Below are 16,221 nucleotides of genomic sequence, written 5' to 3'. Positions count from 1 at the left end.
TGATCTTTAATTTACTTTTTTTATTATCTTCTTGTATGTTGTTTTTAACTTTCTTGTACAAGCACTTTGAATTGTCTTTGGCTGAAAGGTGCTATATAAATAAACTTGCCTTGCATTGTCCAATATGTGGACAATATCTTTCAAAAATCATTTTGCACATTCAGGGACAATCTTGGATGGTAATTAAAAGGAACTTGGAGGAAAGCAGTGCATTATTTCTGTAATGAAACATGGTGATGGCAGCAGCATGATGTGGGACTGTTTCTTAAACAGAGATAATTTATGGGAAGATAAAAAATGGGGGGGGACATGTTGGATGCTGAAAAAGACCTGAAGGTTCGCCTTCCATCAGGTGTCAAAATGGCCTAGTCAAAGTCCTGATATAATTGGGATTAAGACTGTGTGACTAGATTGAGTAAACTGGAGTTGTTTCCAAAAAAACATGAGTGAAAAATCAGAGATTAAACTCAGAAAATCTGATTTGGGGGTTTAATGTGACAAATGTTAAAAGTTTAAAGGATTATTAATCCTTTTAGCAGGAATTTGTTTTTCTGGATTTATTTATCCAAACAGTGTGTTTATATTGTGTTTATACACTGCAAAAACACAAAATCTTACAAAGTATTTTTGGTTTAGTTTCTAGTGCAAATATCTTAATACAGCTAATCTTAAGAACTTTTCAACAAGATAAGGAGCTTGTTTTCATTTCTTAATATTGATGAAAAACTTCCACCTATAATCTGCCATTGGAACTAGATGTTAAATTATCTTATTCCATTGGTAGATTATTTAGGGTATAGGGAAAATGTTTTGTTAGAGTGAAAAGAAACTACTTATCTGGTACTTTAAAAAAATCAATATTCATGAATTATTTACTTTAAAAAAGCTCCTATAACTTTTGAAAAGTTAGTTTTGTCTTATTTCAACTGCACTAAGATAATTGCAATAGAAACTAAACCAGAAATCCTTAAGTTTTATTTTTGCAGTGTATGATAACAGATGTTCCTGCACTGCAAAAACACTAAATCTTACTGGCATTTTTGTCAAGTTTTTAGTGCAAACTTCTTGGTGTACTTGAAAAAAGACAACACTAACTTACAAGTAAGTTTTTAAAAAGATGTTTAAAAACCTTGTTTTATCAATTCCTTTATATTGATTTTCACCTATCAGACATTTTTTTCTTCTTATAAGTGAAATAATTTACCAGTGTAACTTGTACTTATAAAAAAAATCAATATTAGGGAATTATTAAAAGAAGCTCCTGCAAGACATTTTATTTCAAATGCACTAGGTAAAGTATAGACTAAACAAAAACCATGGTAGGATTTTGTGTTTTTGCAGTGCAGGGTAACCTGGATTACAGGAGTTAAACTAGAGATTAAAAAAGCATCTGATCATCTTATCTCATGACTTTCTCTGTGCTGTTTGGATCCTCTGGTTTCAAAACGGTTCTCTCTCTCTCTTTCTCTCTCTCTGGGTTTCACCGTCCGTTCAGGCTGCAGACACACAGGGAGGGACTTCTCAGGAAACAGAAACTTTGAGTGACGGATCTGGTTTCCCAGCCCCCACACCTCCGCCCCCCTCCATCACCTCTCACTGCTCGTCTTCTACCTCTGACACGACAACAACGCTTCCCCAGCTGCTGCCAGCTTCAACTCTATGGGGGGACGATGGGGCTGTGGACGCCGCTTCTCCTGCTCCTACACCTGGGTAAACTCACCTGCCTTCACTTCAAAACATCTCTGAACCTCTGTTGGACTTACTCGTTAAATTAACTCTGATTTGTTGATACTCTTTAGTGTCTCTTATTTCCAGTAAATAGTTACATTTACTCACTTGAGTAACTTTTTGAAAACATTTACTTTTTACTACGCTGTACTTTTTAAAGTAAATAAATTACTCCCATAAGAGTAAAAAAGCTACATAAGTACTGAGTAACTGGTGATGTAATCACATTTAGAAAATTATCCTTTATAAGAAAATTATAATATTTTAAGGAGCAAAATGAAAGAAAATATGTAAAATATGACGCAAAGTAACAAGTTCAGGAAAAATACACTTTTCCAATAAAACTTATACTAATGCTACAGAATATTAGGGGAGTTTTATGGCAGATTACAGATTATTAAAAAAACTGATTTTGTCCAAAACTAATTTCTTTATTGTCTGAAAAGTTGCTAAATATAGTATTGCATACCAGTACTTCCAGTAATAATGTATAGGGTGTTTAGGGTGCATTCACTTGATCTTCAAATGGCAAAATGGGCTCAGAAAGAAACCCTGAAAACAAAGTTTATGCAACAGCAATACGTCTCACTGCAACATGAACATACACAGCAGAGTGGCAAAGAGGTTTACTTTTAAAAGTATTTTTACTGCACTGTACTTTGAGTAACTTTATTATGAAGTATCTCTACTCTTACTTGAGTAAAATTTCTGGATTTTCTACCCACTGAATAAAAAATAAACATGTTTTAACCAAAAATCCACCAGACACAGACACACACCTGCAGTTTTTAATAAAGTTTCATCAGTTCTTTGCTAAAAAAAACTAATTTGGAAACATTTTCTTTTGCCTTTTTATATGAACTACTGTCATTTTCATCTTTAAAATACCAAAATTTCCACATATCTTTATATCCTGGTGCATCTGATAATGTAATTTTTAAATATTAAATGATTGATCATTTGATCAGTTAGTCAGCACTTGAGTAAACTTTTTACCAAATACTTTTTTACTCTTACTTGAGTAATTTCATGGACGGCCACTTTATACTTTCATTTCAGTAAAAATATGTTCATATAGTTCTACTCTTACTATTATTACAGTTTTTGGCTACTCTGCCACCTCTGCTTATTGTGTTTTGACCACAAGGAAGTCTGTATTTTTGTTTTTCCGTGTTTTTTGAATGTTTCTCTGCATCTTTTTGCAGCAGTCTGCGTTTCCCTCCCAGCGCCGGCCAACGTTTCCATCACCTCCTACAACATGGAGCACATCCTGAGGTTCTGGCCGGACCCACGGACCCCCCCAGACGCCCGCTTCACGGTCCAGATCCACAGCACCAGGTACTGCCCAAGAAAAAATTCACTGACCTTCTTCAGAAGTACAGCACAGAATGACTCGTTCTAATTTTAAAAGTAGGTTTAATGTCTAATTAGTGGATGTGTGAAGGTGTGACCATATTTGGAGTTTAACCTTTCCTCCTTTGTTGTTGTTGCACCAACAGTTGCCAGGTAAAATAATCAGAGAAGGTTTATTCCTGAGCTAATTTTCTGTTTCTCTTGGTTGAATTTCCAACACTTTGAGTATTTCTGTCTATTTCTGTCTAGTTTGTACCTTAAATATATTTTAGTTCAGTTGAAATAAAGCAAAACTAACTTACAAGTAACTTTTTAGCAAGTTACAAGAGTTTGTTTAAGTCAATAATTGCTTAATATTGATTAAAAAGTGCTAGTTATAAGTAACAAAATCTGCCAGTGGAGCAAAAAATATTATAACTTCTATTACAGGAAAAATGTCTTGTTCCTCTGGAAGATTATTTCACTTGTAACCAGTATTTTTTTAAATCAATAACTTAAAACAAGCTCCCAATTATTGTTGAAAAGTTACCTGTAAGTTGGTTTTGTTTAATTTAAAGTATACTAAAGTATTTCCTCAGGAAACTAGACAAACATACTTTTGTTCACTGGATTCAGATACGTCATCAAAAGCCTTTGTGACGTATTTTTCACCACAAATTACAACAGGAAGTGCAAATGTCAGTGTCGTTTTGCTGCTCCTTCCTGAAGAGTTTGAAAAAAAAAGTAGAATTTTACTGCTGATGGTACAAAGAATTAGTAAAGGACTTTTGTCGAAAAAGGGAAAATCCGGTCTTACTTCACAGCAGAAACTACATTCAGAGTTTGAAGGTGGACCTTAGCTCATTAAATTGGCATTTTGAAGGTCAACTAAGAGTCTCTTTAGCTGATTTGATCTCCTAGAGACATAAAACAATACCATTTTGCCACCAGAAGATTCAATAATTACTTTAATGTGTTTGTTTGGGGTTTTACATTTTCATCTGTTTTTGTTTGCATGTCTAATAAAAAGAGTGATGCTGTGGGCTCTCCATTAAATGGATCCACAACTAGAAAGAATGTAATATACTTTATTAAGCAGGGCAAATTACGTATTTGTTCACAAGCTATTCCATCCAAAGTGTTGAATATTAGTAAATACAATATAACCATAAGCAATATAAAATTTGTATAAAAAACAATAACAAGTGTTATATTGGAAGACATTTAAATATGACCCAAATATAAAATAACATGGAAATATGTTAATCTATAAATGAATCCATAGATTGTGAAACATGTTGGCCTAAATATGTTTGCTGTTTATCTAAAAGTTGGTGTTTGTGATAAGTAAAATCTCTAAATTGCATATTTTTACTATATTTTTTGCCTTCGGAGGTCGCCATTTTTTCAAATTCCTGGCCGATCATTGTAACCAAACCCATTAGCAGGAGCTAAAGTAATTAGCTAGAGCTAGCACGAAATAAAAACAAATCGAAAGATAACAAATAGATGTCTAAAATTAAAGTTTTATAGCAAACCGATGTAATATATCTGTTATGATCCTGATGCCTACCGTAAACAGCTTGAATTTCCTTTCCGGTTAGCATTTTCAAACTAGCAGAAGCGCAAACATGACGGATTTTCGGCTCTCCCTCCGTCTAGTCCTCCTCATCTTCGTTCCCCTTCTTCACATTTCTACATTTCCATCTATTTCAACTCGCTTCGGTTGAAATTAAATGAGCTGAACGGATTAAAATGACTTTTAATATTGGGCGGAGCTAGCGGTTTGGCGTTCAGAAAGCGTTAACTATTCAGGATGCGTTCTGAGTTTCCATAGGAACCAGTCACTAAGCAGTTTTATCTGGTTGTTATGTTAATTAATGATCAGATTCTTCTTTTTAATATTAATGTATCAGGTAGTTGGTGAATGTTTGCCAACTACCTGATGGTACCCTAACCCTACCCGCTGAGACTTTTTTTATGAGGTTTTTTTCGTTATATATGAAACAGATGGAGACTTGCCTGTTAGGTGTGATTCTTCCACACAAACCAGATGATACCATTCTGGATTTTTAAAAATAATTTCCTCTGTTTGTTTCCCCAAAATGAAACCAGTAAGCAGTAAACAATCTTATAGTGTTTTTGACAAGGTTTAACTGGTTCCTGCTGAGAAAATGAGCTGGAACAATGTTATGACATCATTATTTAGGTCAATGGTGAACATTTGAGTTGGGAATTTTTCCATTATGGGAATAATAATGTAAAATATCCAAACAGGATAAAGTAGAGACACATCAGATCTTATCTGATTAATACTGTTCACTTTAATGTATTTTCTAGAGGAAAATTTTTGTTTTTCCCAAAATGAAGCCTTTATTTTTATAAATCTTAGACATATTAGCAGGAATTTCTCACATAATTTCCAGTTTTATTTTTATTTTTTAAGTCCCAACTTGGTGAAATTCTGCACATGAACAGTCAAAAATAAGCATTACAAAGTGGGAGTGATTTGTCTACACTGATGTTGAAGACTGAAATGAAATGGTGCCAGAAATGTGTATAACTGGTGTTTCTTTTGCAGATTTTTTTTCATTTGAAATAATTACAGAAATTAACCTTTACCTAAATTGAGACTGCATTTTTTAGAAGCTGACACTGAAAACTACGCATATAACCAGGTGTCATGTTTGAGGTTTCTGAGCTTTGGTTTAGTTTTCGTTTCAACCATCACCTTTCAGCAACATTTCAGACGGTTTCGTCACTCTCAGCCACCCAGTTTGTCTAGATGGCAGTTTAATGAAAGCAAATAATTTCAAGAAAATTTAGAATGTTTTCATTACAATCTGCTCCTATTTATACTAAACATAATGTTTAGAATAAAAAATGTTCTCCTAAATTTAGCCGAAGTCCTCATTCAAATCTAATCACTAAGTCTGTTTTCTTTTTTAGTGCAGTTCAGGTCAATCCAAAGTGAAAATTTGAGAATTTCAAGCTTTAATTGAATTGATCCATTATTTAGAAAAATGCTAAAAATGTGATTTAAATAAAAAACCTTTTTTTTGTTTCTGCATTTTGGAAAAAATAAGAACCAGATTTGGATTCACAAACAGTTCTGTTGACCTGAAAAGCAATATAAAAGCAATCTGGTGATATCATGTTTACACATTAAATTATATTTTAATTAGTTACTCAGTGCTTAACTCGCCTTTTTACCAAATACTCTTACAGGAGTGATTTCTTGGATGGCTACTTTTGACTTTTAATTGAGCAAATATATGTTTAAATTGAGCAAAAATAGGTTTGTGTTTCTGTCTGGTGTATTTTTGTTTAAATTTTGTCAATTTTACTCAAGTCAGAGTAGCTATACTTGCAAATATTTTTCCCGAAGTAGAAGTAAAAGTACATTTTTGCCAAAAAGTTACTTGAGGGGACGTAATTGAGTAAATGTAACTAGTTACTACCCACTTCTGCGATTGACATGCTGTTACAACCCCCGCCCTCCAAGACCACCAAGGGTAAATACTGGCACTGGGTGTAACACAAAATAAAGTATCCTAAACAGTTGGCATCAGTAGCAAAAAGATAGTTTAATTGATAGTTCAACATAAAATCTCAGTCACAATAAACATGTACAGGGAAGCTTTAAGCTTCAGGGTCTCCAAGGCCAAAACAACAAACAAAACACCCCCCTTTTAATTATAAAATAAAAACACTTTCTAGAAGGGAACTTGAATCTTCACATAATGCTCACAGCACAATTATCCAAAGTCTCAACAAAGTCAGTTCACCGACATGATCACATCAGATCAAGGCCCAAGGAAAAAAAAGGGATCTGACATCTCTGGTTCGGCGCTCTTTATGGGGTGGCTGACGAGCTCCAACACCTTACACCTGTGGCAGCCAGGTGGAACTGAAACACAAAGAAAAGCTCTCTCATAAAGAGAGCCCCTAGAGGTCAGTGGCCGTAACACATGCAGCTAAACATGGTTTTGTGTCAGAATTTTTGTTTAATTTTTTTATCTAAATACTTTTGCTGCTGTGCTGGTGATTTGATTTTGTACATTTGAAATACGACAAATCTGACTTAAAAGTAACTTTTCAGCAAGATATATGAGCTTATTTTACGTCAGTAATTCCTTCTTATTATCAATGTAAAACAATCAATTTTTTGAATTTCTCTCTTAGACCGCAAACCACTTCCTTCATTATTATTATTATTATTATTATTATTATTATTATTATTATTATTATTATTATTATTATTATTATTATTATTATTATTATTATTATTATTATTATTATTATTATTATTATTATTATTATTATTATTATTATTATTATTGTCACAGTTCTGCCAGCTGGAGACATCCTCGAAGGAAGCGGGTCCAAGTGAAAACCATTTGGACCATTTTTGATGAAAAAGTACATGTTTATTTAATATATATCACATTCAGCTGGCACTCTTCCGTAACTCAGTTCTAGTTTCACAGGCAGATTATTTCATTTACATGTAAAACAATGTCTCATTATGACTGAAATTATCTGCCAGTAGAACTAGTACTTTTTCATTATTATTAACATAAAACTTCTATGTCTTGCTGAAAAGCTACTTGTAAGTTAGTTTTGTTTTAATTCAGGTGTACAAAGATATTTACAATAGAAACTAGACAAAAATAAAACTTTAAGATTTTATGATTTTGCAGGGAAGTGATCCAGACAACAAATACAGTATGTCTCTTCCCAGAAAATAAAACTATATATATTAATCTAATTTGTGAATGTGTTGTGGGATAATTCATACTCTGCTGCAGCTAATAAAACAATATGAAACAGTGAACATGGCTGAGGTTTGTGGAAATGAGTGGAGACACTCGTGAATGGGTAAAAGCTCAAGAGGTTTTTAAACGTCCGCACAATCATCATCATCCTTCATTGCACTTTGATGTTTCCATTATTTCCCCACAGAGCTGCTCTTAAGTTTCATTTCTGTTTCTTGGAGCTCCTCTGATCGAGCGCTTTTCTTTCTGAGTGATTGTGAAAGTTTCATAAAAGCTGTGAGTTTCCTGCTTCAGCCTTTAGGAAACATTAATATCTGTAGTGTGACACGGCAGCCCTCGCTCCGTTCTAACTGCCTGTTGGTTTTCTCTGTGTAGGAAGCAGCGATGGAAAACGGTGGCTGAGTGCGCCGAGCTGACAGCCGGACAGACTTGCAATCTAACCAGCAAACTAAAGGACATGTTTGGCTACTACTTGGCCCGAGTCCAAGCCTTAAGGACCAACCAGACCTCCAACTGGACCTCATCGAATCTGTTCCACCCTCTGGAAGACAGTGAGACAACCGAACATCATCATACAGACCTGACATGTTTCAACAAAACACATGAATACAGAAAACATCTGATTTATTATCAGGATCATTTATTTACCAATCATTTTGTGACATGATATTATGATTTATCTGTTTTCTCCAACATAAATGACCATAAATTAATGCGTGATAGCATTATACACTGCAAAAACACAACATCTTACCAAGTAATTTGGTTTAGTTTCCAGTGCAAATATCTTATTGCAACCAAAATAAGACAAAACTAACTCACAACTGACTTTTTAGCAAGAAATATTAGCTTATTTTAAGTCAGCAATTCTTGAATCTTAATGAAAAATACTACTTCCACTGGTAGATTAATTCACTTATAAAATGGAAAAAAATGTCTTGTAATAAGTGAAATAATGTGCCAATGGAGATAGTACTTTTTAAAATCAATATTAAAGAATTATTTACCAAAGATCTAACTACCAACAATAAATAATTCTGGATTTCCAAAGAATTTGGAATTATTCCGAATTCTAATGCAGTGACTGTGTTGTTACCTAGCAACCAGGCCCAGCCCATCGCCTAGCAACCCAGTTCTAGTTTCATAGGCAGATTATTTCACTTACAAAATGTGGAAATGTCTCATTATAATTGAAATAATTTGCCCATAGAACTAGTACTTTTTCATCATCATTAAGGAATTATCGACTTAAAACAATCTCCTGTGTGTCGATGGAAAGTTACTCGTAAGTTAGTTTGGTCTTGTTTCAAGTGTACAAAGATATTTACACTAGAAACTTGTCAAAAAAAATACTTGGTAAGATTTTGTGATTTTGCAGTGTAAACAGTAGAGTAGTTAGAAGCATAGGACTGTTACACCTACATGATTTTACAGACTATGTAGCTAAAATTATAAGAAAACATCAACACCAGAGATATATTATTGAAAATATACGTTGGAACATATTCAGCTTCACAGATACTGTTAATTAAATCTAACTATGTTAACATATTTGTTTACATATTTGTTTACCATCTCCTTTTGGTGCTTTTCCTATTACACATTAACATTTGTCCTTACTTTTAGTTTTTATTATAATTTCATCCACGGTTTCTTTAATTTCTTCGTCTATCATCTGATTTTCTTTAATTACATTTTTTTTTTCAACATTTATTACAGTCTGTATACAGGTTTAATATTACAGTTATATGTTTTTTCAAATCTTTCACCGTAAATCACAAATGTATGAAGTAATGTTTCTAAAGAAACACAACAAAAAATGAACTGTGCTAATTTTGGTTATTTAGCCTGTTATAAAAGTGAAAAAATAGGGTTTCACTTTTACAGTCATATTTTCACCATATTAATCATTCATTTATAAATGTCACAGTTTAATTGGAAAGCTAAATATTTAGTGTACAAACAAAATATTTAGCTCTAATCTGAATTATTTAGTTTTAAAACAAGATATTTAGCTTGCTAACTAAGTATTACATTGTAAACTGAATATTTAGTTTGTTAATTAAATGTTAGTATATCTGAGAGATGTACAAATGAATGAGCTACATAGTTAAACTATTACTTTAAAAATAACCCAAATGATTGCTGCTAAGCTTTGACTGTAACTTTTCAAACATATAAATATAAATATAACACATACACATTTTGTATTTTAATCATATTAATTTGCATAATATTTTTGTATAAAACCATTTGTTCAAAATTAACTCCCTTTTTTTACTGTAATCTGAACCTGGTTCAACTTTTATCATAGTTGTATAGAATGGTGTCATCTGCATATAAAGTGACCTTTAGAATGTTTGTAGCATTACGTTTGTGATTTAACCACAATTTAAAAAGTTTTGAACCAAGCAAAGAACCTTGTGTTTCCTCTGACTTAATCTTAACAGTTTATTCTAAAATTTAGTGATAAAAATCTGTCAGTAAACGATTTAACTGCCTCTAATTTGACAATGTCAGTAATTACACTATTAATATTTCTCACATTTACAGTGTAACTTGAGCTTTTTATGAGTTTAAAGCCTTAAAGCAGATTTATGTCTTCTTCTCCGCAGCGTTTCTGGGACCGCCTGAGTTTTCCGTATCCGGCTGTGGGAACTGTTTGGTCCTGCAGGTCCGAGACGGCCCGGGGACTCCCTCCTATCACAACGAGGAACTGAAGGACCTGCACAAGGAAATGGAGCTGAACGTGAGGAGAACCAGAGACGGCGCCGAGGTGAGAGTTCCTGACAAAAATCCAGTTTATTCTTTATTTCACAACAGTTTGGATGTGGATTTTCTTCAGGCATCCCTCATTTGCGTTTCATCATCTTTGCTTTGAAAACAAATTTTTCTGGACAATCACGTTTGTGCAATAAGTGACAATATTGTTGTTTTGAGCCCATTTTCAAGTTAAAAATGCAAGTAAGTTCACCCTCTCAAAGATCATTAAACTTAGATTATTAATGAATATTTGACATTGGAACTGGACGACATTTTAAATGTCCAATATAAAGTAACAAAACAACAAATAAAATTAATACTGGAGTTGTTTTTTAAAAATAAATCAGTCTGAATCCATTGTTTTTGCCTTTTTTACATTTTAATCTCTAGAATGAATGAAAAGGTTCAGCTAAAATGAAAAATAATCTGATACACCATGACTTATTACAGACATTGTAATCTGTTGTTTTCATATGGAGGTACAGATTGGTGAATTTAACCGATGCCTTAGTGCCTCTTTACTTTAGTTCTCTTCCTCTTTATTGTGATTGATTCAGGAATTGATCATTTTGAAACATTACCTTTAATATTTTGTGTTATTTATAATTTCACACCTTTCTCTCCACAGGACATTTTGTATCATCCAAATGTTAACTGGTATTTGCTTGGATTAGCAATAATTTAGAATCTCTCTAACTTGTTATCTGTGTTTACAGCGACGTCATGATAATCCACCACTGTTTGGGTTTTTATTATTGTCATTTCTGTCTTACCAAGTTTATCTTCAAGTTTATCTTCTTTCTATGCGTTCTGGTTTTGATTCTTGTGTTTTCCTCCTTGGTTTAGTTGCCTTAGATTTGTCGTTCGGCTTCCTCTGTTTGGTATTCTCCTTCTCTTTGTTTTCTGCTTCCTCTGATTGGTTTCACTTGGTGTTGATGTTGCTCTCCTCTCCTCTTCAGTATTTCAGCTGCTTGGTTTTATTGTTTCTTGCTGGTTTCTCCTGTTACACCATCTGAATCTGGGCCATGTCTCTACCAGCTGAGTTTTTCTGCTTCTTTCTCTCCAGGATTGAATGTATCTCTATCATGAATATAAGTGCATGTGACTTTTTTCCTATTTTTTTCTTCCATTTAACAAATCCTGAAGGAAACAGGATGAAACCAGGTCGGATCAAAATGGCAAAGCATAGCTACTTCATGTAGCTAACAGCTAATCCAGTTGAATACTTTGTAAATTGGGGTTATAATGTGACAAAATGTGAAAATATTAAATTGGTGTGAATATTTCTTGCATTGTAGTAGATGTTACTCCTATTAAGGGTCATAATCTGTTATATTTCTTTATCAACTAACCTAAACCACTGATTAAACCCCAGACAGTGGTTTAATCTTGTGAAATTTAAAACCTTGAAAAATTAATAGAAAGTACACAATATGTGAAATTCAGCATTTTTAGACTATTTTGATAGAGAAATAAACTGAATGCAATGGTTAAGTTGGGAGGAAATAGTTTGTTTATGGATACAGAAGGAAAGCTGAATGGAAAAGCATAGCTACTTCATGTAGCTAATATCTAATCCAGTTGAATACTTTGTAAGTTGGGGTTGTAATGATAAAAATGTGAAAATATTCAATTGGTGTGAATATTCTTTGCAATGCACTGGCTGTGACTTCAATTTAACCACTGCTTTCAGCTTATTTCTCTTTTAAAGTAGCTTAAAATGCTGAATTTTATGTGTTTTAACTACATATTATCTTTACGCTGTACCTGGTCACCACTGGTTGGGGTTTGTTTGGGGCCATTGATAAGAAATATGACGAGATATGACTTGTGACTGGTAAAAAAATAAATGCTTTGTTTGTGGTTTCAGAGCAGGTTGGGATGAAATGGCAGAGCGTGGGTGTGAATACTTTAAAGGTCGAACTGACCCAGAACCATTAATTTCTGCGTCTTTGTGGTTCTCCGGCCTGTTTGTGACGAGCTGTGTTTGGTTTCTGGTTGTTTTCGGGTATTTTACAGACTTCATGTCATCATTCTGACGTTTCCGCTGTGGTTGTTTTTCCTCTTTATCATGTGATGTTTTTCAGCTCATCTTAAGACCTGCTGATGAAGTGTTGTTTTTTTATTTAGCAGAGCTCAAAGTTTGACGATTTCACCATCTTAAAAAATGTAAAAAATAATTTAAAACAGGCATGTTGATGATTTTGTTTAAATATTTCTGAGCTGATCAAACTGTGCTCTCAAACCAAACTGCAGTTCTTTTGCTGATCAAACTGGAACTGAACTTCCAGTTTCAGTGTAACTGAAACTGGAAGTCAGCAGTTGACTCCTGGTTAGCTCGACATTTCCTGTGAAGCAGGAAGTGATGCCCTCCACCATTTCACAGAAATTGCAGTAAAACAACTGGTTGTAAAAGAAAATTAATTAATTAATTTTGGCGATTTCACCATATTTGAGAATTGTTGTGTATGTTTGAAGACACCGTTTTTATTAAGGAATATGCATAATACATTAATTATTTTTTACCAAAATTGTTATGAAAATAATGTGACAAAATGTGATTTTAGAGAAAGGAGGGAGAGAATCGCCTGCAGAAAGTTGGATTTTACCAAACTGAATTGGTATTTTTATGCTTTTTTTACAGTTTAAATTTTATGATTATTTTGCAACTTTACCGAAATTGTGTTCTGCTTAGAGTGAAGTATTCCTCCAATAGTAACATTCGGTTGTTGTTCATGTGATTGGTGTGATGAGAAAAAAGTTTCCATTACAACTTTGTGAAAGAAATCAATTTCAATACGGCCAAAAAACCTCGTCATCCCAGCGGCAAACTTTTTAACAAAAAATTTGTTTTTCCTCCTTAAGCTAATTTATTTTTGAAAAGTTAAATTGTGCAATTACATTGATAATGGAAACATATTTAATATTCTGATAAGGTAAAAAAAAAAAAAAAACATCAAACGCAAACGCGATTTTTCCATTACATAAGAAACCCAATTAAAATCACACGTGATTAAGTTTGTTCATGCGATAAGTCATTAAAATCATGTTGTGCCATCATCCTCCAACTACTTCCTGTCGTCTTCCTCTTTGGAGTTTGGGTTAGTGGCAACATCCGGTTGTTGGTCACGTGACTTCTGTGATGCAAATAAATTGTTTCCATTTCAATATTATGAAATAAACCAATTTCAATAACGCAATCAAAGCACTAAAACCTCTTTTGAAAAATTTGTTTTTCTAAATTATTTTGTTTCCATTGAGCAAATTTACTTTCAAAATGTCAAGTTGTGCAACTCTTGATCCTATTTCACTCCTCTTTATCACAGTTTAATTTTTTTTCCAACCAATCTTCCACGTGACCATCTTCATCCTCTCTTTGGTGACGTTTTGTCGTTTCCGTTCTGTGTTTCAGTTCAGACTGAAGCAGTCCTACCAGCAGGAGACCGTGATCTCGTACCTGCAGCCAGGTGTGGAGTACTGCGTCTCCGTCTCCTTCAAGTCCTTCATAAACCGGAACAGCGTCCCCAGCGAATACCGTTGCGCCTTCACCAGTCCTCCTCCACCCCAGCACACATGTACGCCTCTTCAAATGACGCTATTCCTGCATCTGAGTGCAAAACGTCTGATTAATTTGGCTGTTTCGATGTGAATATTTTGGGGTTCTGACTTGTTTCGTCCTGCCGTCCCTCAGTGTTCCTGGTCCTTGGCCTGTTGGGGGGATTTACTCTTTTGGTGGTCATCTTCGTGGGCCGGTTCATCTACAGCAGCAAGGTGAGCTTGGAATTACTGAGACGACACCTTAACAGGTCAGTTCACACAAAGAACACCCTGCTGGGAATCAAAATGGCCGCTTTGGTTACTTTAAAGTAAGAATAACTCAGGAGGAACTCAGAGGATCAGTCTCTGGACGGCTGATTAAGATATTAGACCGCTTTATTTTTGTTTTAGTTCAGTAATTCAATGCTCAGAAATGCAGAACACAACATTTAGCATCTATTTAGAAGTTGATAGAAATGTTTACATCTAAATTTCATTTAGTTTCTCTTGATTAGGTTTGTTGACTATCTTAAACGTAAATTTATGGTAATTTTTTCTGAATAAATATAATAAATAGATATAAAAAGTTGTTTTTGAATGATTATTCTGTTTATTAAAAAACAGCTTTCCAAGCCAACCAACTACTGACTGAATTTAATCAGATAACCTACAGTAAATTTAATGGTATTTTATTTTGGAGAATTTAATTGGAAAGTGTTTTAATTTTACTGCTTTCTGCTGTAGTAAAGTCCTGGATCATTTTTGACGTTAGTGATTTTTTTTTTTTAAGTTTAGCATTGATAGAGAAGTGCAGTTAAACATTAATTTAGCCTTTTTTGTGCACCAGTCTGATCTTTTTGAGTTTAATGGTGGATGTTGTGGTTAAACTTCATTAAGTCAGCAACACAAACATCTTTAAATGGGATATTTTTTTGTTTTTGTTATTCTTTAGGTTAAAAATCAGCATCTGCCCTCCATGAAGTTCAGATCGCAGTCCTACACCTGCCTGATGTCTTCTCTCACAGAGGAGGACGGCGTTACGACCTAAACCATCCTGAGGAAACAGGATTTCAGTTAATTTGAGTTCCTCTACTGAAGAGAACTTTTTTTTTAATGTTTACTTTTATAATCAAGTTGTACTCAGGACATCTAACCTCCTCACCTGCCAGAGGAGATTTTTATACAATTACTGTAAAATAATCAGCACAGAGGGTTTTATTTATCTTTTTTCACTGAGGTTTATTTTAATTTTCTTTGGTTAAAACATGTTTTTTTTCCTTCTTCTTGAAGAAATTTCTGCCAGTGTGTTTTAACCCTTCAGTAACAGAATGTATGTTTAATGTGTAAAAATCTATATCTTATTATTTTGTTGGAAAAAGTAAACGATTTATGTTATCTTTTGCAAAAAGTACCTGCACTTTTATAAAGCTGTGTTTTGGATTTCTGAGACAAATGACGCACACCTGTAAAAGAATCTGCACAGATACAAACTGAGGTAAGAAATCAATCATTTGGATCAATAATCCAATGATATTTAAACTTTGGTGAAAAATCTGAGCAGATTCTGATGACAATGTGATTTGAGAAGATCCAAACTTTTAAATTCAGAAATATATTTTATTTTTTCTTTATGGCAATTCTTCTCTATGTCTGTGCAGGAACAAATTTCTGAGCCTTTTAACTGATGGTAAATGCAATAAGAATGCAATAAATTGTGAATTTTCCAAGTCTTTGTTTCATACATTTGTTTTTAAAATCATAATTTACTCCCAATAATTGGGGATACTTTATAATGTTGTAATAATGTATTAATTCATGTTACAGAACCCAAATGTTATTAGTAAGAACATAGATATCTACTGAAGGACGTTTACCTTATAGCTAAACATTTAGCTTTAGACTAAATATTTATCTTAACTAAATGTTGAAGCTAAATATTTAGCTTGATAAGTAAACAAATATTGAGCTTCAAATTAAAGACTTAGCTTTCTAAAAATATATTTAATTCAAAGCTAAATATCTTTAGAAGATGAAATATTTCGTTTAAAAATAAATATTCAGCATACTACTTAGTATTTTAATT

The 16,221-nt window shown here is 33.4% G+C and overlaps 1 protein-coding gene and 1 long non-coding RNA gene across 4 annotated transcripts; one reads left to right on the top strand and one right to left on the bottom strand.

The window, feature by feature from the left end:
- Positions 1-1,259: 1,259 nt before the first annotated feature.
- On the bottom strand, positions 1,260-4,865 carry LOC122839752. The gene is made up of 2 exons (XR_006372099.1): positions 4,634-4,865; positions 1,260-1,496 (listed from the first exon to the last, which is right to left on the bottom strand). It is a non-coding gene; the product is annotated as an uncharacterized LOC122839752 (long non-coding RNA).
- On the top strand, positions 1,545-15,862 carry LOC122839751 (interferon alpha/beta receptor 2-like). 3 transcript variants are annotated; one of them, XM_044131678.1, is made up of 7 exons: positions 1,545-1,710; positions 2,937-3,066; positions 8,214-8,389; positions 10,454-10,614; positions 14,014-14,176; positions 14,293-14,372; positions 15,091-15,862. In XM_044131678.1, the coding sequence occupies exons 1-7, from the start codon at positions 1,671-1,673 to the stop codon at positions 15,184-15,186; spliced, it is 846 nt and encodes a 281-aa protein (XP_043987613.1). In that variant the 5' UTR covers positions 1,545-1,670; the 3' UTR covers positions 15,187-15,862. The 3 variants fall into 3 exon arrangements, with proteins under 3 accessions (XP_043987613.1, XP_043987614.1, XP_043987612.1); XM_044131679.1 differs by having other exon boundaries at positions 1,548-1,710; positions 2,934-3,066; positions 14,293-14,407; XM_044131677.1 differs by having other exon boundaries at positions 1,550-1,710; positions 2,934-3,066.
- Positions 15,863-16,221: the final 359 nt, after the last annotated feature.

The sequence above is a fragment of the Gambusia affinis genome, linkage group LG11, assembly GCF_019740435.1.
Source record: "Gambusia affinis linkage group LG11, SWU_Gaff_1.0, whole genome shotgun sequence".
In the NCBI taxonomy this organism is placed as follows: domain Eukaryota; kingdom Metazoa; phylum Chordata; class Actinopteri; order Cyprinodontiformes; family Poeciliidae; genus Gambusia; species Gambusia affinis.
This window is presented reverse-complemented; position numbering and strand designations above follow the sequence as displayed.

Excerpts from the sequence above, each read along its gene's own strand:
- LOC122839751 (XM_044131677.1), top strand. The coding sequence starts at position 1,671 with ATGGGGCTGTGGACGCCGCTTCTCCTGCTCCTACACCTGG. Across the intron at positions 3,067-8,213 it reads GTCCAGATCCACAGCACCAG|GAAGCAGCGATGGAAAACGG; the intron begins GTACTGCCCAAG and ends TTCTCTGTGTAG. Across the intron at positions 14,373-15,090 it reads GGTTCATCTACAGCAGCAAG|GTTAAAAATCAGCATCTGCC; the intron begins GTGAGCTTGGAA and ends GTTATTCTTTAG.